General features: G+C 47.2%; 1 protein-coding gene across 2 annotated transcripts in view; it reads left to right on the top strand.

Moving 5' to 3' along the window:
- The window catches only part of PTPRE (protein tyrosine phosphatase receptor type E), a 95753-nt gene that overhangs the window by 44095 nt on the left and 28834 nt on the right, over positions 1 to 22824 (top strand). For both annotated transcript variants that reach the window (XR_009275090.1, XM_058810917.1), the window contains exon 2: positions 17342 to 17451. Coding sequence is in view for 1 of the 2 variants with exons in the window: in XM_058810917.1 (XP_058666900.1) it covers positions 17349 to 17451 (103 nt within the window). In the remaining variant the exon portion in view is untranslated. The remainder of the gene's footprint in view (positions 1 to 17341; positions 17452 to 22824) is intronic.

The raw sequence follows: 22824 nt of genomic DNA on the forward strand, positions 1-22824 counted from the left end.
AGCTTAATTTTACCAGAAGTGGCACCAACTAGAAAAATGCTTTATTGATTTTTCTGAGCTGAATATAAAACTATATTTAAAGCTTATTGTTTATAGCATGCAGCTGATGCTAAAGAGTGAATGGAGTGCAGGAGTTTTAAATGGAGATTACAGCATTTAAGTTGGAGAATTTGGCCACTGTAATGAATTTTGAATGGAATACAGGCGATCTAAATGGGGATCCCAACATTTAAGTTGGAGAATGTGGCCACCACAGTGAATTTTGAATGGAATACACTTGATCTAAATGGGGATCCCAACATTTAAGGTGGAAAATGTGGCCACCATAATGAATTTTGAATGAAATATGGGTGATCTAAATGTAAGTTGGAGAATGTGGCCACCATAATTAATTTTGAATGGAATACAGGTGATCTAAATGGAGATCCCAGCATTTAGGATGGAGAATATGGAATTCACCTAATTGAATTTTGAATGGAATATGGGTGATCTAAATTTAAGTTGGAGAATGTGGCCACCATAATGAATTTTGAATGGAATACAGGTGATCTAAATGGAGATCCCAGCATTTAGGATGGAGAATATGGAATTCACCTAATTGAATTTTGAATGGAATATGGGTGATCTAAATGTAAGTTGGAGAATGTGGCCACCATAATTAATTTTGAATGGAATACAGGTGATCTAAATGGAATTCCAACATTTAAGTCGTGTCTTCCAGCCCTGCCCCTCACTCCTTCATTTTCCAGCTGATTTTTGGCTACTTGGTTTCCCAGCCTCCCCTATCTCAGGTAGGATTCATCCCCAAAATGATGACAGTAATTTGGTTTTCTCTTTCAATATATTTCCACTTCTCCAAATCCAGGGCAAGCTAAAAGTTTGAGAAGTCTCCAGACTTTAAAAGATGCTCCAAAAGCTCAGCTCAGACTGACACTGTTTCATTGAGTTTTCTTGAATTTTTCCAGCTCAGAAGTGGTCTGAGCCAAAATGATGGAAAATGTAATGCAGTCCCCTAGAGGTGTGGTGAATTCCCTCAAAATCTAAATTACAGGAGGGGGTGGCAGTTCTTGCTGCATTTATTCTCCCCCAACTGCTGCAGAAACATCATCACCAAAGTAATTTTTCTCTCCAGTGGCTTTTTCAGCATGTGTCAGCATTTTCCTCTTGGGCTTTTATTGTTGATGCTGTTCCTCTTTTATGATAGGAATTCTTTTCCAGACTTGAGCAAAGAAAAAATCTCCCCCCTGCCAGGAAACCCTAGCCCTGTGTTATGCATGAAAAGTTGCAGATGGTTTATTCAGGGGGGATTTGATTTTCTCACTGCAGAGCAAGGGCTCCTCTTCATGCTTTCAGCAGTGTCTGTGAAGCTGGGAATGGGAGAATTCCAGGGATGCAGGGCAGTTCCAGGGATGCAGGGGAATTCCAGGGATGCAGGGGAATTCCAGGGATGCAGGGCAATTCCAGGGATGCAGGGCAGCTCCAGGGATGCAGAGGAATTCCAGGGATGCAGAGGAGTTCCAGGGATGCAGAGGAGCTCCAGGGATGCAGGGCAGTTCCAGGGATGCAGAGGAATTCCAGGGATGCAGAGGAGCTCCAGGGATGCAGAGGAGCTCCAGGGATGCAGGGGAATTCCAGGGATGCAGGGCAGCTCCAGGGATGCAGAGGAGTTCCAGGGATGCAGAGGAGCTCCAGGGATGCAGGGCAGTTCCAGGGATGCAGAGGAATTCCAGGGATGCAGAGGAGCTCCAGGGATGCAGAGGAGCTCCAGGGATGCAGGGGAATTCCAGGGATGCAGGGCAGCTCCAGGGATGCAGAGGAGCTCCAGGGATGCAGGGCAATTCCAGGGATGCAGGGCAGTTCCAGGGATGCAGAGGAGTTCCAGGGATGCAGAGGAATTCCAGGGATGCAGAGGAGTTCCAGGGATGCAGGCACTCATCATTCCTGCAGTTTCTGTGCAGGAAATGCAGTGCCTGCATCCCCAGGATTTGATGCAGGCTCCCAGAGCTGCAGGCTTGGCTTTTACTTTTCTAATAACTCCCAGGCTTGCTGGTTTAATTTTAATAGTAAATTAAAATTAAATGCAGTTTCTATTTATGTGCTGAGACTCCAGGCTGTAAAGAACTTGCCTATCCCTAGAAACCTGCATGGGTAATGATCTTTTTTAGAGATAAATGCCTTATTAACATGCCTGGGACTTAATAATGGATGAGAAAATCAGATGCATTTCATGTCCCAGAGCCAGATTTAGAATTAAAGCTGGTGCTGTTGATGCCATAAGTTAGTTCTGGGGAGTAAATATATATCTGCTAACTTTGGGAATGTCAGAGGAAAAAAGGAATAGCAAGCACTGGTGGCAGGTGCTAAATCTGTACCACAAGCCAGGCTGTTGCTTCAGTTCCTGGTGCTGCAGGAGCAGGGAGCTGCTGTCTGTGCCCACAGCAGCCATTCCAAATAAATAATTGGAATATCAGCCTTTTGATGGATGCTCAGCCAGCAACTCCTGGAAAAACAGCTGTTGCCCTGAATCCCTGCTCACGTTTGCACAGGCTGCGGTTGGGACACAGCCCCAGGCAGGGAACAGGTGTTCATTTCAACATCTGGCAGCATTTGCTTCATTAGCTCTGTAATTGTTTTGTACTTGTTTAATTTCCCTGCTGGTCAGTGGGAAGGGCTTGGAAGAGCCAGCTTTGCAGCAGGAGCTGGTGGCTGTGCTGTCAGGAACCTTTTTGCTGTGACTGCTGCTGCTCCCAGGGGGCTTTGGGGAGGATGAATGTTCTGGGGTAGCTTTTGTTGGAGTTTTAGTGCTGCTTTGTGAAAAATTGGAGAGAGACTTGTGTAGAAATACAGAAATACACATAAATAAACAGACACTTGCTAAGAGGAAACTGCAGGGGTAAAAAGCTACAAAGGCTATGGATTTTGCCTGGTGTAAACTCTATTTTGTGCTGGTTTGAAGCTGATGCTTCCTGAGAGCCCCTGGGATGTACAGAGTGAGCAGGGTCCTGTGCTCACCTCACGAGATCTATGGCTCAGTCTGAACATCAAGAGCTGTTGTTTGGCTTTAAAAATAATCCCCAAAGTGACTTTTATCGTGTTTGGAAGGATTCTGGTTCGTGTTTTTGTCAGTGTGTGGATGCAGCTGGCTCAGTGTGAGGGAGCTGTATCCAGACACCTCCAGAGAGGGGGATTTTGTGACTTTCCTGGGATGCTTTGGGGACTGTTTGGTGACAGTCACTCCTGCCTGGCTGCCAGCTCAGGATGTGGATGGGCCACATGGGCCAGGCCATGACAGGAGCTGAGAAAAAGATTGAGCAGGGCTGTGGAAATACTCTGAGCTTAAAGAAAGGGGGAACCTGGGGGTGGAGGCTCAAGGAATAATGTAAGGTGTTACTTCAGCTGGTAGAGGAGATCCTGTCTGTCTGTCTGTCTGTGTGTCTGACATCAACAAGATGCCATCAGACCCACAAGGAGGCAGTGAAAGGACAGTTCCTGGAAGCAGAGCTGTGGCACTGCAGACCCCAGGCAGGGTCCTGCCCTGCTGTCCCCCCAGAGCTGCTGCTCTGCTGTCCCTTGCCCATCCCAGTTTTGGCACCCCAGTTTTGCTGTATCAGCCATGGGTTGGGCTGTGCCTGAGTTTGATCATTAAACTGGTTCAGATTTCAGGGAAAAGTGAATTTTGCTTGCTCCTCCCCCTCGTTTGCAGGGTGATGTGTGGGTGTGTTGGTGTGGGAGACAAAAGGAATGAGAATGTGCAAACCCTTTGTGCTCTAGAGCAGCTGATCCCTGAGTGCTGGAAGTGCCAGCAGCCACAGAAACCTGGAACAGGTTGGGTTGGAAGGGACCTTTACAGGCCACCTAATCCAGCCCCCTGATGAGCAGGGACATGGAACCACAGAATCATTTAAATTGGGAAGAGTTTGAGATCATCAAAATGATGATCCTGCTCCAATCCTGTCCAAGCTGGCCTTGGGCACTCTAGGCAACCTGTGCCATGGCCTCGGCACCTTATCACCAAAAGCTTTGTCCTTTGGCAGCTCCGTGGCCAGGGAAGCTGCTGGAGGAAAGTCTCAGCACTGCAGAGGTGAGGAGAGGAATTAGAACCCTGGAAACAGTAGTGCCATCACTGCTTCTGCAGTCACACAGCTAAAAATCTGAGTTGCTGTGCTTGGGAAGCAGCTGAAGGCTTACAAGCAAGAACTTTTGCAGCTTAAGGGACAAAGAGACGTGAACTCCATAAGGACACAGGGAAGAGGAGAGGGGCATGGCTGGGTTCCCTGAAGCTGCAGATCTGGGAATTCCTGAGCCATTCCACCAGTGAGCTGACCAGCCCAGGAAAACCTTTGCTGTTAACTTCCATATTGTCAGTCTCCATTTCCATCCTCAGCACTGAAAAGATCCTTCTGTCTTTCAACTTGGCCAAGCAATGGATTTGACTCTGAAAGGAGTGCCAGAGGCTGTGCTGCTGAACTTCCTCACAGGTATCAGCCCTAAAGGGTGTCCCTAGTGCTGGGACTGAAGGGTGTCCCTGCCTGCAGGGGCTGTGGGGTTCTGGCTCTGCAGGGACCTGGAGCTCAGGGAGTCAGCAGTGAGCTGGTGCCTCTGCACCACCAGCAGTGAGACAGCTCCCTGTGCACTCTTAAATCTTTATTCAACCCCAGCATTCATTCCTTGCAGTGTTTGGATTTGGATTTCTGGTTTTCTGCAGTGCAAAGCTGTGCTGGACTTTGGGTACACCTGTGAGGGCTCCAACCTGCTGGGCTGAAAACCTTCAAGCCACAGCCCTGCTGCCCTCCTTCCTTCCTTCCTGTGTTGTGCCTCTTGGTGTGTTAGAGTGAATTCTCACACATGCAGTGGTGTGTTCTCCTTTTCTGACCCTCAGAGTCAGGCAAGGCACACTTCTGCTTTGCTTTTTCCCTTCCTCCCCTTCCCTCCTCCACAATGAAACTGCAGCTGAAACACGTTCAGCATTCAGGCTGGCCATGATGCAGCAGAAAACTCTTCTGTGAGTATTTCCCCTTGGCTGTAATTAGTTTTTGTGTTCAAGGAGCAATTTGAAACATTCATCCAGAGCCATTACAAGGGAGCATCTGTGTGAGGACATGTTTTGTGCAGCTGAGGAGCAGAAGGGCCGCTGGGACGGAACCAAAGGCAACTCCTCAAGTTAATTGTAAGATTTTATTGGTGTTTCACTCCACTGCTCAAGGGTTTCTCATGTGAATCAATGGCAGGCTGCCTAATTTATGTGTGAGCCCTGCTTGAAAAGCAGCCCAGATTGATTTGCTGACAGTGCACGGGGAAAGGTGACCCTAATTTGTGACTTCAGCAGGCCTGTTGGGACAGGGGGTGCTGGAAACTTGGGAAAATGGAACTGCAAGGTTTTCCTTTGGCTTGAAGGGTTCCCCATCCCTGTTCAGTAAAATGCCATTAATTTGGGGTATGGGTATTATAAAAGATATTAATGAGATGTTAAAACCAGTCAGAGTGGTTTTTATCTAAAATGTTTGTTCCTGTATGATTTTTTAAGCAAATGGTGGAGCTTTGTTGCTGGCCAGTGCTGAATTATTTGATTGGTGCCCTGGTTAGTCTGATGAGTCTCTTTTCCTTCTCTGTTTGTGTTGATGACCTCAGTCTATTGCTGAGCTTGCAGGAGAAATAGTAAATAATTCAAAGTAGAGCCTTGCTGCAGAGACCTTTCTTAACTAAAATGAGACCACAAAGATAGATAGTGAATGTACAGCAAGAGACACAACTGGATGTGGAACAGGGGTGTGAAATGGCTGTGGCACAGACCTGACAGTAGACAGCAAGTGCTTAGAAAATAATCCAGTGGTTTTTCCTTCATTTTCCACACAAAATCCCCCAGTGCCTTCACCTCGGCTCGGTCTCTCATGGGGCTGTGTGAGATGCCCTGGGGACAGTGACAGCAGCAGGGGTGTGGAGGTGACAGCTGTGGTTGGGTGTCACAGCTGCCACCCCAGCCCCGCAGTCACAACCATTTCCTTTAGCTTGGGGACAATGACATTGGCCAGAGCCTGGGGACAATGACAGTGGCCAGAGCTTGGGGCTTCCTGCTGACTCAGCAGTGCCATCCTGCTGTGCCACCGCTGTCCCCTCACTGACCGCAGCGAGCAGCCCTGCAGAGTCCCTTTCAAGCTGGAACTCATTCTCTCCATTTAATTCTGTCTGTGCTGAGCCTCTGCCTCGAACCTTTCAAGTGTCTTTTAGGCTTCTGCCTCTGATCTAGAATTCCCAGTGAATTGGGATTGCAGAGCGAGCTGGGGTTACCAGAGAGAGCCCAGGCAATTCCTGAACCTCCTGTGCCCAAAACCAGCCCAGGGTTGGGGTTACCAGAGAGAGCCCAGGCAATTCCTGAACCTCCTGTGCCCAAAACCAACCCAGGGTTGGTAACTAGAGAGAGCCCAGGCAATTCCTGAACCTCCTGTGCCCAAAACCAACCCAGGGTTGGTAACTAGAGAGAGCCCAGGCAATTCCTGAACCTCCTGTGCCCAAAACCAGCCCAGGCCTTTTCTCCCACAGTCCCTTTGAATAGATTGGCTGCTCTTTGTGGCCTCCAAAAGCTGGGCTTAGTCAGAAGGCTGAGCTTACTCAGATGTTCCTCAGAGCTGCTGGGAAGGGGGGCCAGGGCGGGCTGGCTCCTCGCTCATGATAAGCTTTGCTATATATAAAACTGCGTGGCTGGCTGCTGATAGCGCTAATGAAAGCCTCTGTTAACTCCTTCAGCCATCAGCAGCAGGTACAGCAGGTGTCCATGGCTCTCCCCAAGTTGTTTTGTTAATTGGGAGCAAGTTTTTAATTGCAGGCACTCAGCCCTGCATTGCAGAACCGCTGCTGCTGCAACCCCCTATGGCAGTGATGAGGAAATGGTGAAATGGCTGAAAAAAGGGAATAAGTCCAAGCCCAACTGCAGGGGAGAAGTAAAAAACCCCCACAAACTGAAAAGAGTCAGTTCTTCCTGCAAAAATGTCATACAACAGAGATTCACCTCAGGGGATTGATTACACGAAATATGGGGGTTTAAATATTGCAGGCAGCTAATTCAGCTGTTCCTGGAGCTGGAGAAAGGTTCTTTAGCTGCAGGAATCCTTCTGGAGGAGGTTTTGTTTTGCTTGGGAGCAGCTGGCTGAGAATGGCACCTGTGTGTGGAGTCACCTGCTGGCAGCTGGTGTGTGACACCGAGCGTGGATGGGGGGCAAGGTGAGCTTAGGGGAGTGGGACACTGGAAGGGGACCTGGTGCAGGGGTGGTGGCATCCAGCTCTGGCATCTGCTGTCCTGCTTCCCAGCTTGTGGCTGCTCTGCTCTGGCTGAAGCTGTTGTGAGGTGGGATTTGGTCTGAACTGCCCATCCAGATCTCCTGTTCTCCAGCATCCCTGGCACAGGCTGCCCTCTGCCCCCTCACACATCATCTCCTGCCCCTCACAGCCTCCCAAAGGCAGGGGTGGCTCCAGCCTCTTCCCAGATCAGCACTGCAGAGCCACCCCAGCTGCAGAACACCCAACTCCATCCGAAAGCCACTTTGTCCTTCCCTTGTCCCAGCCCGTGTCCCATCCCTGCAGCCACATCACCACATGGCTCTGGCAGCTCTGGCTGCCCATTCCCTGCTCCCCCAGGAGCCTTTCCATCCCTTTGCTGCTGAGCAGAGCAAATCCAGCACTTTTCCATCAGAGCTGGCATTTCAGAGCCAGGCTGTCACTGCAGTGAGGAGCTGTCCCCTCAGAGCTGTGCTTTGCTGCTGAGGCACAGCTGGGCACTGCAGCAAAGACACCAGGAAATTCTCTCTGGCCCTGAAAAGAGAAGAATCAGCTTCTCATGAATTTTGTGGTTTCTGAAAATACTTCTGGGTGTGTGGGGTTGGTGGTGCTGTGCAGCTGCACCTCACGAGTGGCCGAGCGTGGCTGGGCCTGTGTGTCCCTGAGGGGACATTCCTGCTGTGAGGGTGTTCACAGGGTCCCAGGACCAGGGAAGAGATGAGGATCTGACTCCATGTTTCAGAAGGTTGGTTTATTATTTTATTATATATATATATATTATATTAGAAGTAAATAATATATTAAAATTATGCTAAAATAATAGAAGATAAGATTTCATCAGAAGGCTTGCAGGCAAGAAGAATAGAATTAATAACAAATGCTTGTGTATGACAGAGTCTGAGCCAGCTGACTGTGATTGGCCATTAATTAGAAACAACCACATGAGACCAAGCCCAGCTGCACCTGTTGCATCCCACAGCAGCAGATAACCATTGTTTGCATTTTGTTCCTGAGGCCTCCCAGCTTCTCAGGAGGAAAAATCCTAAAGAAAGGATTTTCCATAAAACATGTCTGTGACACCTGCTGCTGTGAACGCTGAGGGTGGGTGAAGGAACACATGGAAAAGTGCTGGATTTGCTCTGCTCAGCAGCAAAGGGATGGAAAGGCTCCTGGGGGAGCAGGGAATGGGCAGCCAGAGCTGCCAGAGCCATGTGGTGATGTGGCTGCAGGGATGGGACACGGGCTGGGACAAGGGAAGGACAAAGTGGCTTTCAGATGGAGTTGGGTGTTCTGCAGCTGGGGTGGCTCTGCAGTGCTGATCTGGGAAGAGGCTGGAGCCACCCCTGCCTTTGGGAGGCTGTGAGGGGCAGGAGATGATGTGTGAGGGGGCAGAGGCTGCCTGTGCCAGGGATGCTGGAGAACTGGAGATTCGCTGAGAATTGGAGATTGGGAGACTCCAAATTTTGAGATTTGGATGAGCAGTTCAGACCAGATCACCAGGAATGGGCCAGGTCCAGGCTGTGGTGAGGGATTGGCCTTGGGGACTTGTCAAGGACCTTTTCCAAATGAGCATTTTACAGCTCTGTTGGTTTTATTTAGAATTAATCCGCTTGCACTTGTGTAAGCACCTAAATAAAACATGACTCATTTAATTAATTACACTGAAATCATGGGACTGCACAACTTCACTTTAGGTAGGAGTTATTTTATCTCCTTTAATGATTATAGCCTCACTTCATGACACAACACAAATTAACCTTTGAAAAATAGATGGTAAGGGGACTTTAGCCTACTTTTTTGTGTTTAGAATTGGTGGGGTTTTTTAATAACAGAAAGAACTCCTGGAAATTTGTTGAGATTTTTGGGAATATTTAAACAATTTTTTATACATCCGGTAGGAAATAGTGGAACAGTGTCCTCACTGTATTGACTTTGGAATCATGTGATGAATGGATGACCACTTCAGAAATGCACCTGCTGAGTTTTGTAGGATATTTCCTGCAAAAGGTGGTCAGGAAAGTGCAAAAAACTGGCAAAAGAATTCTTCAAAAAATATTGGAGGGTAAATGTACATCTGTGAGAGAATGCATTAGTCATCCTGACCTCTTTTATTGCAGCATGAAAACAGCTCCGAATTTGACGACAGTGCTCATCTCTCTGTCTTTCTGAAGTAATTCCTTCAATTTTTTCGTGTGCCCTTTTCCTAATGTGGTCACCCTGTGCTGGACACTGGGGAGGCCAACCTGGAATTCTGGGGGGCAGATTGGGCCCCTCGTGACAAGAAGGACATTGAGCACATGCAGGGAAGGGAATGGAGCTGGGAAGGGGCTGGAGAATCCCTGAGGAGCTGGGAAGGGGCTGCAGAATCCCTGAGGAGCTGGGAAGGGGCTGGAGAATCCCTGAGGAGCTGGGAAGGGGCTGGAGAATCCCTGAGGAGCTGGGAAGGGAATGGAGAATCCCTGAGGAGCTGGGAAGGGAATGGAGAATCCCTGAGGAGCTGGGAAGGGGCTGCGGAATCCCTGAGGAGCTGGGAAAGGGCTCAGCCTGGAGCACAGGAGGATCCCCAGGGATCTTTTCCCTCTCTGGAATTCCCTGCCAGGAGGGCACAGCCGGGGGGTCGGGCTCTGCTCCAGGGAACAGGGACAGGAGCAGAGGGAATGGCCTCAGGCTGGGCCTGGGCAGGCCCAGGGTGGATTTTGGGGAAATTCCTTTATGGAAAGGTTTGTCCAGGCCTGGCAGAGCTGCCCGGGGAAATTTGGAGTCCCCATCCTTGGAGAGATTAAAAATCCATGTAGATTCAATCCCCTGCTTGGGCACATGGGACAGTGGTGGCCTTGGCAGTGCTGGGAATTGCTGGACTCTTGTCTCAGAGAGCTTTTCCAACCTAAAAACTTCCTTGATTCTGTGATGGAGTTTTTTGATCTGACAGCTGCCTATTCCAAGCCTGACCTGGGTAGTTTTAGATACAACAGCCTTGCATTGCTTCATTCAGAGCCACTCAGGCATGGAAAAGAAATCTCTCTTCTTTTTTTTCCCCCTTCATTTCCAGATCTGTGGGGTTGCAGATAAGCCAGATGTGCAACACATGAGCAGGCAGCGTATATTTTTTCCCAAATTAAGGCTGCAGAGTTCATTATGCTCCTGGTTTTAATTCAGTTTATGTCATGGAATATCAACACAGCTGCTTTGAGCAATCCTGGAGAGCAAAGGAAATAAAAGGAAAGGGATCCCCGTCACTCTCAGTGCTGCTGCCTCCTGGTGACCATGGAGTAATTGGGGTTGGAGGAGACCTTTGAAGCTCCAGCCCATTCCCCTGGCCCAGCCTGTCCACTCCTGAGTGCATCTGTAGAAACCCCATTGACTGAAAAATTCCCCCGCTGCTTTTCAAGTGGCAAAGTCACTTTGCAAGGGTGGCGTGTCACCAGCAGTGTCAGTTAATCCTGGCTGCTGCAGCCCTGTTAATGCACTGCTTAATCTGCTGCTGACAAGCTGTGATTTATGTTCCCGGGAGATCCCAGCCTTGCTAATTGAAATGGATTGGAGCTCGTGTTCCCCATCATGGGCTGGGTTTGGACACTCGGGGTGCTGGGAGAGACACACAGAAATAGCTGAGCTGGCTAGAATTTAAGAATTGGTGTTACAAAAGAGGTAATTTTTGTCTGCATTTGGGTATTTGTCTTTAAATATAATTTTTTCGAACAAATAACAGATTTGCCACATCTGCTGACCTCCTCTTCCATGGAAATCAAAGCAAATATAATAATTTGTCCACCTGAATTAGACACAAAGTGACTAAATAGGCAAGACAGTCTATCAAGCTTGATTATTCTAAATGGAAATTGATTTTACTCAGTTAATTGGGTGCTTTGCCTTGCTCGGTCTCTTACGTGTAAATGATTATTCTGATTTGTAATTTTTTAATCTAATTATTGCCATCTCTTTGAAATGATCTTTACCGAGGCTATTTGTGTAGAATACATAAGGAATTTTTACAGTCAGATAGAATTTTGTGGGCAGTTATATTAAATTATAGATCATTATAAAATTATGTATTTGTCCCCAAATTCCTTTGTTGTTTCTGAAGGGGTTGGAAACAAAGCTTGCCTGGTTTTTATTTGCAACATTGCAAATACGTTTACAGCAACACTGAGTGTGCTGTAAACAGTTCCATTAAATCCATAAATCCATGGGATTTATGGTGAAATTTAATGTTCACAATGGAAGGTTTTCTAATTTATCAGTGGCTGGATTTTGAGGAATGTTTCCCAAGTGGAGAGGTCCCTTCTTGAGTTTCTGCATTAAACACATGCACACACATCTCCACAAACTCCATTCCTTTATTTCTGTCTGGATTTTAGGATATTTTGAGTCTCGAGGAAGAATTACAAGGATTCAAAAATAAGAAAATGAGAATTCTATTTGTTTGGGTTTTTTAAAGCTCCTGAATGTTAAAACGATGTCAAGACACGGGACTTGATCAAACTTCTGCAAATTGGATTTGAGGCTCAGTGTCTAACTCCAAGTAACAGATGGTTATGGAATGGTTACCCCAAGAGGAGGAATTTTGAAAAATTCTGGTTCTGAAAAGCTGGAATTCTGGAATTCTGAAAAGCTGGTCCCAGCTGCTGGCCCATGCAGGGTGGATGTCCCTGGTGGATGAGGGCAGGAATCCAAGGTCCTGCTGCTCCACAGGCTTCGGTGCCCAAGGTGGGGATGGGGATGGAGGGACTGGCTGTGCTCAGAGGGGTCTGTGGGACCTGGCGCCTCCCACAGCTGTTTGTTCATTTGCCTTGCAAACACGAGGAATGAAGGGTTCAACTCCAGCTGGATGGGGCTTGGAGCACCCTGGGATGGTGGAAGGCATCCCTGCCCATGGCAGGGGTGGGAATGGGATGAGCTTTAAGGCCCCTTCCAACCCAAACCATTGTGTGATTCCAATTTATGCCCAAACATTTTAAGGTAAGAAAGAACAACTGATAAATAGCTTGAAAGCCATTTACTTAATATATTTTATCACCTGCAACACTCAAAATATGCTTAGTTTCACTGCCTCAAGTTCCTAAAAGACAGAGAATATTTAACCAAATTGTATTTTTAGACAAGCTCTAAAACCGTTCATGGTTCCATCTTGATGGAACTTCCTGATTTCCTCCAGGAAAGGGAGGAGCTCTTCTCTTCCCAGGTGTTTCGTCATCGAAGGGAAGTTTTGAGAATGCTGCATGCATGGTGGATTGCTTGCCCTGATGACATAATGGGGCAATAAAGCCCTAAGCACAAATGAGGTCATGGGAGAGCAATTCCAGTTAAAGTGTAACCTGGCACTGCCTGGGACGGGCCAGCAGGCACAGTCCCTGACTCCTCTAAGCCAGGGCTCCAGGGAAAAGAGAACAGCTGCAATCAGCCCAGCTGGAAGCGGGAGCAGCTCCTGGCCTGGGATTCCAGCCAAGAGGGAGCTGCTGTGCCAGCTCACCTGCTCCAGGTAAGGGAACCCCCAGGCACTGGGGCTTGGGATTCTTATCATGGAATCACTGAATGGAAGGGACCTTAGAGCCCAACCCATTCCGTGCCATGGCAGGGACAACTTCCACTGTCCCAGGGTGCTCCAGCCTGGCCTTGGGCACTGCCAGGGATCCAGGAACAGCCACAGCTGCTCTGGGGATCTTTACAGGGACCAGCAGGGTGTTGGGGTTCGTGGGTGGAAAGCAGGAAGAGCAGAGAGAGGGTGACTGTTGTCTCCTCATTCCCCTTTTGGTGTTCTGTTGGTATTTTAAATTAAACTACCAAATTTTTGAGGTTGGCACTTGCTCTTGGTGTGGCCTATGGCTTTGTCAGCCTGCAGTGAAAAGGCTTTTGTATCTCTCATTTTTAATTCTGTTTTCTGAATTGATGTGCTTATCCTTGCAAATGTGATTTTTGTAGCACTGAGAGGCTGGGGCAGGAAAACATAAATCCCACCAGTGTCTCCACTGTCCTCTGTGTTACCTGGGTTGTTTCTCTGATTTTTCCCTGCTTTAGGAGGATGCCAGGGATGGGTATCAGTTTAACCTGCTCTGAAGCAGCTGGTGCATCCTTGGGAAAAGGAGCAGGACTCAGATCTGTGGCAGGGCCACGTGACACACGGAGGTTTTGTTGGCCTATTTTCTTCTCCAAGCCCAGGTTTTACTCTTGAGCTGTCAGGTCAGATGAGGATTCGGTTCTGCGGCCAAAATAGAAATTAGCCATGTGTGGTAATCCATTAATCCCTGGAAAGAATGTAATTTATTCACGTTTTGGGGAGCTGGGCTGCAGGAGGAGCTGGCCAGGGGTGTCCCAGGCTGTCCTGATCCCATTCCAGCTGCTCTGGCTCCTTGAATCTGTGCTGCCCCGTCCCTGGCAGTGCCCAAGGCCAGGCGGGATGGGGCTTGGAGCCCTGGGATGCTGGAGAGGTGAAGTCCCGTTGGCCTATGAGTTGGTTTTTTACCCAGTTGAAGGGAGAAACTTCTGAGCTCCTTTCCTTTTTAAAGGGATAAAGGATGGTTTTGTCACTCCATCAGCAGGGAGCACATTCCTGTAGGAAGGTGTCCCACAGCAGCAATGAAGAATGATAAAAATCAGTGCATGGTGTTAAACCTGAGGTGCCTGAGCCATTCAGGATAGACTCATGGAGTCATTTCAGATGTAAAAGATCTCCAGGATCATCCAGTTCAAGCTGTGCCCCATCCCCACCTTGTCCCCACCCAGAGCTCTGAGTGCCACCTCCAGGGATGGAACACACGAGGATGGGCACACCCTGGAACACACGAGGATGGGCACTGCAACCCTCGCTGACCATGCCTGGCCACCCTTTCTGTGACAGAATTCCTCCTGATGTCCACCCTGAGCTTCCCCGGCACAGTTTGAGGCCAATCCTCCTGTCCCTTTGCTCCTTCCCTGGGAGCAGAGCCCGACCTGTGCATATCCAGGGAATGAAACTGAGTGTAGCAGGATATGAGTCGATAAATTCACTGTTTTTTGTTTTAAAGGCAGTTCCTATTTCTTTTTCAGGAGTTGCCCTACAGCAGAGCTATGTAATAATAACAGTTCGTCTCTCCCTGGATCTTTTCCTTTCCACTTTTATCAACAAGAGGCTCCTTTTGTAGCACGTGGTTGTCCTTCCCTGCTCAGCCCTGTTCTCTCAGGAGAGTTGTTACTATTTTTTCCTTCTTGTTTTACCAGGCTGTATCATGAACTTTGTGCTTTTGTGAGTGAGGAAAATGTGGGAAATGCTGCTGTGCCTGCAGCAGTGGGTTTTCTGCTATTTGTTTTTTTGGTTCAGAAAATGGTAATGTTGCAGGCCTGTACATGAAGTCCATAAATATAGATATAAATTATAGCTATAACAGTATAAATATAAATATAAATATAAATATAAATATAAATATAAATATAAATATAAATATAAATATAAATATAAATATAAAGTGAAATTCGTGGTGTTTTTGTGGGATTGCAGCTTGGGCACCTCCCTATCCACCCCAGTGGGAAGAGAAGGGACAGAGGGGAAATGGCCTCAAGCTGTGCCAGGGAAGGTTTAGATTGAAATTAGGGAAAATTACTTTGTGAAAAGGTTTGTCCAGCCTTGGCACAGCTGTCCAGGGCAGTTTGGAGTCCCCATCCCTGGAGGGATTTAAAATCCATGTGGATGTGGGACACAGGACAGTGGTGGGAATGGTTGGATTTGATGATTTTAAAGCTCTTTTCCAGCCTGAATTCCATCATTTTCTGCTTGTCCTGCTGAGCCCAGTCCTTTGCACCCACCTCAGCTTCAGCTTCTGGATTCCCTTGGAATTTTCCTCCTCCTCCTCCTTCTCTCTTCAGGAGCTGGAAATGCAAAGGGCTTTGGCCAAACCCAAAATCTCAGGATTTCTATAATCTTCGTGGCTGTGTTTATTTCTGATAAATTGAGGGACACCACAGCGTGTTCCAGCCACCCTTTATCACATCCCTGAGAATTTTATGAATTTTTCACATCCCAGAGAACAGATTCAGGGGTCTGGCAGGGAATGAGCATCTGGAAAACTCTCCTGACAGGGATTTGGAGAGAAGCACTGATGCTCCTTTCGCTTTCTGCTCTCCTGGAAACCTTCCAGCAACTTCAATTATTCTGTGGATTTTTTTATTTTTTTTAAGGAGCTGGATGTATTTTAAGGATGAGAAAGTGAACTCAGAGCTGCCTTGGAAAATCAGCCCCTGCCAGGTTGGAGTACCCAAAATTCCAGTGGATTTCAGCAGCCTTTGCTGAGGGTGGGAAGCATCCCAGCATTCATCACCTCTTCCCTGTTAATTCCACTTTTATTCTGCCTTTATTCCACATTTCCAAATCCTCCTTCCTTTCCCTTCCCTTCAGTTCCATTCAGTGCTGCCGTGTGTCCCAAGGTTTCTAATTATAAATATAATATAATTATAAATAGTTAATTTGGGACATTTATATAATGCTCACAGTGATGCAGGCACAGTTTGCAGTGAGGTGCTGAACACAATTAAGGGTCTAATCCCAGGAATGGGATTGGGAAAGAATGGGACTGTAAAACCTCAAGAATGGGATTAAGATTGTAAGACATTTAGGGTGCTTAAATTAGAAATAGTAGTAGTAGAAGGAATTGAAGGAGTAAATTAGTAGCAAGCTGCACTGAAGGAAAAATTAAGAAAATAAAGTTTGTTGCTAATAATATCTTAAAATATTTTGTTATGTTATAATAAATAATATTTTTAATATTTTTATTTATATTTTAAAATATTTTTATTATTCTTCTTTCACTCATTGTATTAGAGAAAAAAAGCCCCATTGAGCTTCCCAACTGTGTATCCAAGAAATAGGAGCTGTGTGCTGAGCCTGAATTTACTCCTGAGTGTAGGACCAGGCTTTGGAGAGGCTGGGAATGACTGGGAAAATTTCACTTCTGAGTAACAGCTGTGAGAGTGGCACAAAGGTGGTGTGAAAGTTGTTGCCACAGGAGATTTCTCGATATTTGAGTTTATCCAGGATTATTTCTGGTGGATTATCCCACTTTACATGGAAAGGCAGGATTTTCTAATGGTTATTCTAATGACTGCCAAATTCCTGGGTTTTTTAGTGTGTTGTGAGGCAGGACTGTGTAATACCCCGTGGAAATGGAACTGTTAAATTCAGTGTATTACCCAGAAACGGGGAGCTCTGGGGAGCAGCAATTCCAGGGACAGGATTTTAGCAGTGGCTGCAGAGCCACCATCTGGATGAATCCTGCCACAAAGCAAAGGTTGTGTGAAATTGTTTCTAAATCAAGCAGGACTGGCTGGGGGCTGAGATGGGAGCCTCTCCTAATTAATCTGTTCATTAGGGATTGGATAAATCACAACAAATTAATAACAACATTTATTTTCCACCTCTATTTAGAGGGATTGAACCTGTTTATTTGTCTCCATCTGTGAATTTCCCTGAATTAAGAAACAGCACATTCTCATCACACTTTTCCTCCAATTTTCTTCACACTGGAGATTATTTTCTGGTCTCACCAAGGCTGAAATTGTGTGTTTAGAAAGGAGACTCAGCAAACATTCCCCAAGGAATTCATCCATGGAGCCCCTCACCTGTGGCTAAGGGAGTTGAGTGGGATCAGGAAGGCCTAAAAGTGTGTGTCAGAGGGACTCAGAGCTTTCTGCTGTTACTGGGCTGCTTGTGGTCAAAAACTTTTCCTCTCTGTTATGAATTTTCCTCTTATCTCTGGCAATGACTCCCAGGATTGTTTCCTCAGTGTCCTCAGATGGCTTTTTTTATGGGGGGACCATTTTTGCCCTGATCTCTGGTGTTGTCTGTGAACCATGGCTGAGGGTTGCCATTCTGTTGCTGAATATTTGGCATCCACAAGTTGTATTTTCTTCTTCTTTTTGCATCAAAACTGAACATTCAGCGCTAAGGTGATGGAGAGTATAAAACAGGGTTTAAATAAATTTAAATTTCAAGCAGACATTGCTTTTACTTTTAGCTTCCTTCTGCCATGAGGTGGAATAAAAACCAACATGATATCAATTTGACCTGAATTTTATATCGATTTATCTCTGCTTTGCTTCCTTGCAGGTCCAGGATGGAACATTCCTGCTCGCTCCTGCTGCTCTGTGTTAGTTTCATTCTTGCACGAGCCCTGCCGCCCAATGGAACAGAGCTGCCCAAAACAACCACAGCCACCAGTAAGGAGTGACCTGGGGGGCAGGATGGGCACGAAGCCAAGGGGGTGTCCCTGGGGGCTCAGTCCTGGATGTGTCTGCAGGACTTTGGCCCCACTGACGCAGTTGTGACGGTGCCAGGTGTCCTCTGGGCTTGGTTGGCACGTGGGTGGTGTTGGGGTTTCACTTTCTGTTTGCTGTGGGAGGGGAAAGCAGGGCAGAGATGGGGGAGCTGCAGGGCCCGGGAGCTGCCAGGGCATCTGGGCACAGATAACAGGAAATAAAGTTTCATTAGGCAGCAGGATGGATAGATTGAAACACCATGAGGAGCCTTGGGACGTGTTCTGTGTTTTCATGTAAAGACTCAAGGAGGGTGTGAGGTGTCCTGTGGAGGGTCCTGCCAGGTGAGAAACAGGAGAGTTCTTGTTCCAGGAGCTGAGAGTGATCTCCTCATGATCCCTTGAGAGGGCTGCCCTAGAACAGAGGCTGGACAGAGTCACAGAACAAAGCAGGGATTTATTCAAAGCATCTCCTCCATGGATCCACGTTGGGCAGCACCAGAGCCCAGCCAGGGCTGCACCCAAGATGAACCAAAATGGCCCCAAAATGCACGGCCGGGCACGGGCTCTGTCCCTGGGATCAGTTCTGCTCCATTTGCACCTTGCAGTTCATTGTCCCATTCCAGCTTTAGCCCTGCAGTCCCACCCTGCTTGTTTTTCTCTCTGCAGCCCACGGGGTTTGTGCTCCTGGGCTGAGATTTGGGTCATTTGTCCTTGGTGCCCAGCTGGAGCAGGAATTGTTTTGTGTCCCTGCTCTGTGCACAGAGCTCAGCATCCCTGATGTGAGCCCAGCCCCACACACTAAAGCAGCACAGAATGGGAAACATTGAAAAGCCAAACCTGAGGCATCACTCTGGGCCACCACAGCACCTCACATTCATCCTCATTTCCGTTTGCAGAATTTCTTCCTCCTCCCAGAACCATGTCCTGACACTGCCAGTCCTGGGGAGGGGCTTGTTCAGGGAATTTGGGGGGTTTGAGGCAGTGCCCAAGGCCAGGTTGGACACTGGGGCTGGGAGCACCCTGGGATGGTGCAAGGTGTCCCTGCCATGGCAGGGGTGGGCTGGGACAATCTCTGAGGCCCCTTCCAGCCCAAAGCAGGGAGTGAAGCTGCTGATGTCCCCTGTGAGCAATGTGACCACGTTTTGATGAGTGTTCAGGTCACTGCTGTTGACACCCAGTGCTTCATAGAAGGCTGATTTGTTGCTTTATTTGCTTTTAATCTATTGTGAACTTTACACCCCTGGGGAAGGAGAGGAATCAAATGCCAGGCTTGGCTCATGGCCCCTTGGATTGTTTTGGTTCTTGGTTGTAGTAATTTAAATGGAAATAGGGGAGTTTTAGGTATTGGGAAGAAAATGAGGCTGGGCAGAGCAGCTGTGGCTGGCCTGGATCCCTGGCAGTGCCCAAGGCCAGGCTGGGCACTGGGAGCACCTGGGACAGTGGGAGGTGTCCCTGCATGGCTGGGGTGGAACAGGATAATTTTGAGGGTGTTCCCATCCCAAACCAGTCTGGGATTTGCTGCTGATCCGGGTGTGAGCATTTGCCTTCTCCAGACTCTGACTGGGGCACTCCAGAGCTCAGCTGGGAAAGGGAGGTTGGGGCACCAGGGGCTCCCCATCCACCAGCAGTGACCATCTGAGTGTGGCTGTGCTGAGTGCTCCCAAAAAACCCAAATTATTCACAGAAAAGAGGCTTTAGCCGAGTGTGAATTTGCTAATTAATCAGTTTGAAGTACTGTCAAGTAGGTTTTGGTGCCTGCTTCTTGTCTGGCACCTGGAGCTGTAGAAAAGCAAGTTACTAATATTGGGCTGAATATGTCAGAATATGGGAATTGAGAAGGGGAAGTCACTTGTTGTTTTTATCACTTCCCAGAATCTTAAAACAAAGGGAGTTTTGCCATCAGTGTTGTTCATCTTCAGAGCTTAATTCCAAATTGTGTTGGATTTAGGTCTGATAATGTGGATAAGAGTAATCTGATCATCCCTATTTTAATTAAATCTTAATTTCAGTGATATGATTCAGAAATGATTGGTGTGACTAAACTGTTTTTCCTAAATATCAAAGCCTTGCTGGCTCTGCAGTGAGGAAGAATTTTGTCTGACAGGCAAGTTAGGTGCACCCTGAAAATTACATTGCTGCAGAAAGAGAACCAAGATAATTGGATTATCTAATAAATTTGATAGCCATTGAATTAATACAGCATTTTAAAATACAAAAATAAAGATTTTTGATTGAAGCATAAAGAAAACTCCATTTAACAGACTATGGAAAGAACTAAAAGAGCCTAAAAAATCAGCTTTCCTTTTGCATGCTAATTTGATGTGTGATCCCAAAAGATACTTTTGATCCTGAAAGGAATAGGTATAAATGATTTCATGCCATTATTTGAGCTGCCTTGATTTTTTCAAAGATTTGCTGAATTACGATGTCAGCTTTATTCTTATTTAAAACATGGTTACCTTGTCTGCATGGGTTGATTTTTAGCACTGCTGCCATTTTACCTCCTACAAGAACACCCTGAAATTGCAGCCATGAAATTGCTACCTTGAAATTTCCCTTTCAGAAAATGAGAATATTCTGGGCCTTACTGCACTGCCATTTACTGGAAATTTGCCCTGATCTTTACTCCAGGTATTCAACTGCATTAAATAAATATAAACAAGCAAACCACAGAACGGTTTGGGTTGGAAGGGAGCATCTAGTTGTGACTTCCAAGCTAATATTTATTAGGATTTGCATAAATAAATGTATATTTCTAGTAGAGATCTCTTAATGCTCCCAGATCCTTGTTACAGAGTGTTTATTCATGATATTGTCCGTGAGCATCCCGTAACTCTTGGTAATTCAAATATTTGTCAAATATTTGTAAGTTCCCCAGGATTAATCATAGTCTCTGGATTGTTTTACTTCCTCTTGTGTTTTTACTTGTGGAGTTGTTGAAATGTGCAAGCAGCCTGGGAGCTGCAGTTGTAAACCTTTAAATACCTTTCCAAATGTTTACATTCCACTGCTATTTACTCCATGAGGGCTCCTGGTGCCTTTGAATCCTCCCAATCCCTTCCCATCACTGATGTCTGAGCCTTCAGAGGGGATGAATTTATTAGAGGAGCTGCTGGTTAAAAGGCAGGAAAATGGGGCAGCTTTGGGGCTCCTGTTTAGTGCTGGTTCCAACTTCCAACCAGTCAGTGGCAATGTGAAAATAAGATTTTGTGTCTCTCCTCTCTGGAGAGGTCCCAGCCAGGACACCGTGTCCAGCCCTGGGGAGGAGCTGGAGCTGTGGGGATGAACCCAAATGTTCAGTGGGGAGCAATGAATGGGAATGAACCAAAATGTACAGTGGGAATGAATCCAAATGTTCATTGGGATGGAGGAAAGGCTGGGAGAGCTGGGATTGTTCATCTGGAGAGGAGAAGCTTTGGGGTGACCTCAGTGTGGCTTTCCAGGGCCTGAAGGGGCTCCAGGAGAGCTGCAGAGGGACTGGGGACAGGGATGGAGGGACAGCACACAGGGAATGGCTCCCAGTGCCAGAGGGCAGGGATGGATGGGAGATTGGGAATTCCTGGCTGGGCTGGAATTGCCAGAGCAGCTGTGGCTGCCCCTGCATCCCTGGCAGTGCCCAAGGCCAGGCTGGGCACTGGGGCTGGAGCACTGGGACAGTGGGAGGTGTCCCTGCATGGCTGGGGCGGCACTGGGTGATTTTTAAGGTCCCTTCCATCCCAAACCATTGTGTGACTCTGTAACACCCAGAGGTGGAACTCCCCTGGGAGGCTCATGGTGGTGATTTCATGGAGAAAATGAGGCAGCATCAGGAAACTGAGCTAAGGAGAAGGAACCTGGCTCATTTCAGTTGGTATTTAAATGCCAGAGGGATTCTCTGCAGACACTCAATTCCAAGAATCAGTTTGCAGAGCAGAACTTCAGAAATAAGTGGTTTCAGGTCAGGGGGTGGAGGGGTGACCTTTAAAGGTCCCTCCAGGCCAGGCTCAGAGTGTGTGGCTGCAGTGCCAGGGGGGCTGGGCTGGCTTTGCCCACGGGATTCGGCTCTGAGGTGTTCAACTCACATTTACTGCTACTGCTGGTTCAGCTGCTCTTTTCCTGGCTGGGATTGAGCTTTCAGTGTTTGCCTGGGAATCACTTCTCCACAGACACCCCAAAAATGGTGCAGCAACTCTGTGAAAGGAAGAGAGGGGTGATTTTTTAAAATTTTTATTGTGTAATTGTCTGAGGGAAATTTTAACTCCCTCGTGGTGCAAACTTGTTGTTTGCCCTCTCATTGTCACGGAGCTAAAGAGAACCAACACAAACCCCCAAACCCTGGAGCATTCTGGCATCCTCAGGGTGACATTTCTAATCCATGCAAGTGGCTGCATTTTGTCTGTGAGGGACAAAACCAGGGATTTATTTTTTTGTGTGTGTTTGTTTCCTTGGCAGCCTCGTCTCCCGGGCAGAGCTGCAGAGCACCCACAGAAGGTGTTGGGTGCTTGTTCATCCTCACCCAGCCACTCCTTCCAGGAGTGATTTCCTGAACCCCTGCCAAGCTCCTGACTGCAGTTTTGTCATGCCTGTCACTTTTATCTTTATACACCACCTAAAAGTCATCCCTCATGCCTTTTATTGCCGTCCCTGTCTCTGGGTTGTGATGTTGATTTATGGGCCCTTTTTCCCTGTGTGTCCTGAGCTCACCTGTGCCTCTCCAGGAATTTTCCCCATGCCCTCACACCCCGAGAGTTTCCAGCTGCTCCCAGCATTCAGGTGGTTTTGTAGCCATCAATTCTGGGTATTTGTTTGATCCACAGGAATCCTTTCTGGATTATTGCAGGTGGTTCTTACTCCTAAATATTTTTTTTTTTAATCCCAGAATTGTTTGGGATGGAAGGGAACTTAAAAAATAATAATGGCAGGGACACCTTCCACTGTCCCAGGTGCTCCAAATCCTGTTCAGCCTGGCCTTGGGCACTGCCAGGGATCCAGGGGCAGCCACAGCTGCTCTGGGAATTCCATCCCAGCCAGGAATTCCCTCCCAATATCCCATCCAACCCTTCTGTCAGTCAGCTCTCAAAGACCACTGTAGGAATGGCAAAAAAACCCCACTCCTTAAAGTGTGTAAATGTAGTTTAAACGAGAAAAATATCTGAAATACCAGCAGCAGCAGCAGAAATTGCCTTAATTTTGGAAGAGTGGTTGTAGGGTTGTGTTTTGCTTGCTGAAGGTTCAGACTGGGAGTTTGGCTTCCTTAGATAAAACATGTTGGGTTGTTAATGATTTTAATCTGTTCTGTATTGAATTATTCAGTAGAAGGAAAAGGTTACAGAAGCATAATGAAAGTGAAAGGTAA

The sequence above is a fragment of the Ammospiza caudacuta genome, chromosome 9 (assembly GCF_027887145.1).
Source record: "Ammospiza caudacuta isolate bAmmCau1 chromosome 9, bAmmCau1.pri, whole genome shotgun sequence".
Classification (NCBI taxonomy): domain Eukaryota; kingdom Metazoa; phylum Chordata; class Aves; order Passeriformes; family Passerellidae; genus Ammospiza; species Ammospiza caudacuta.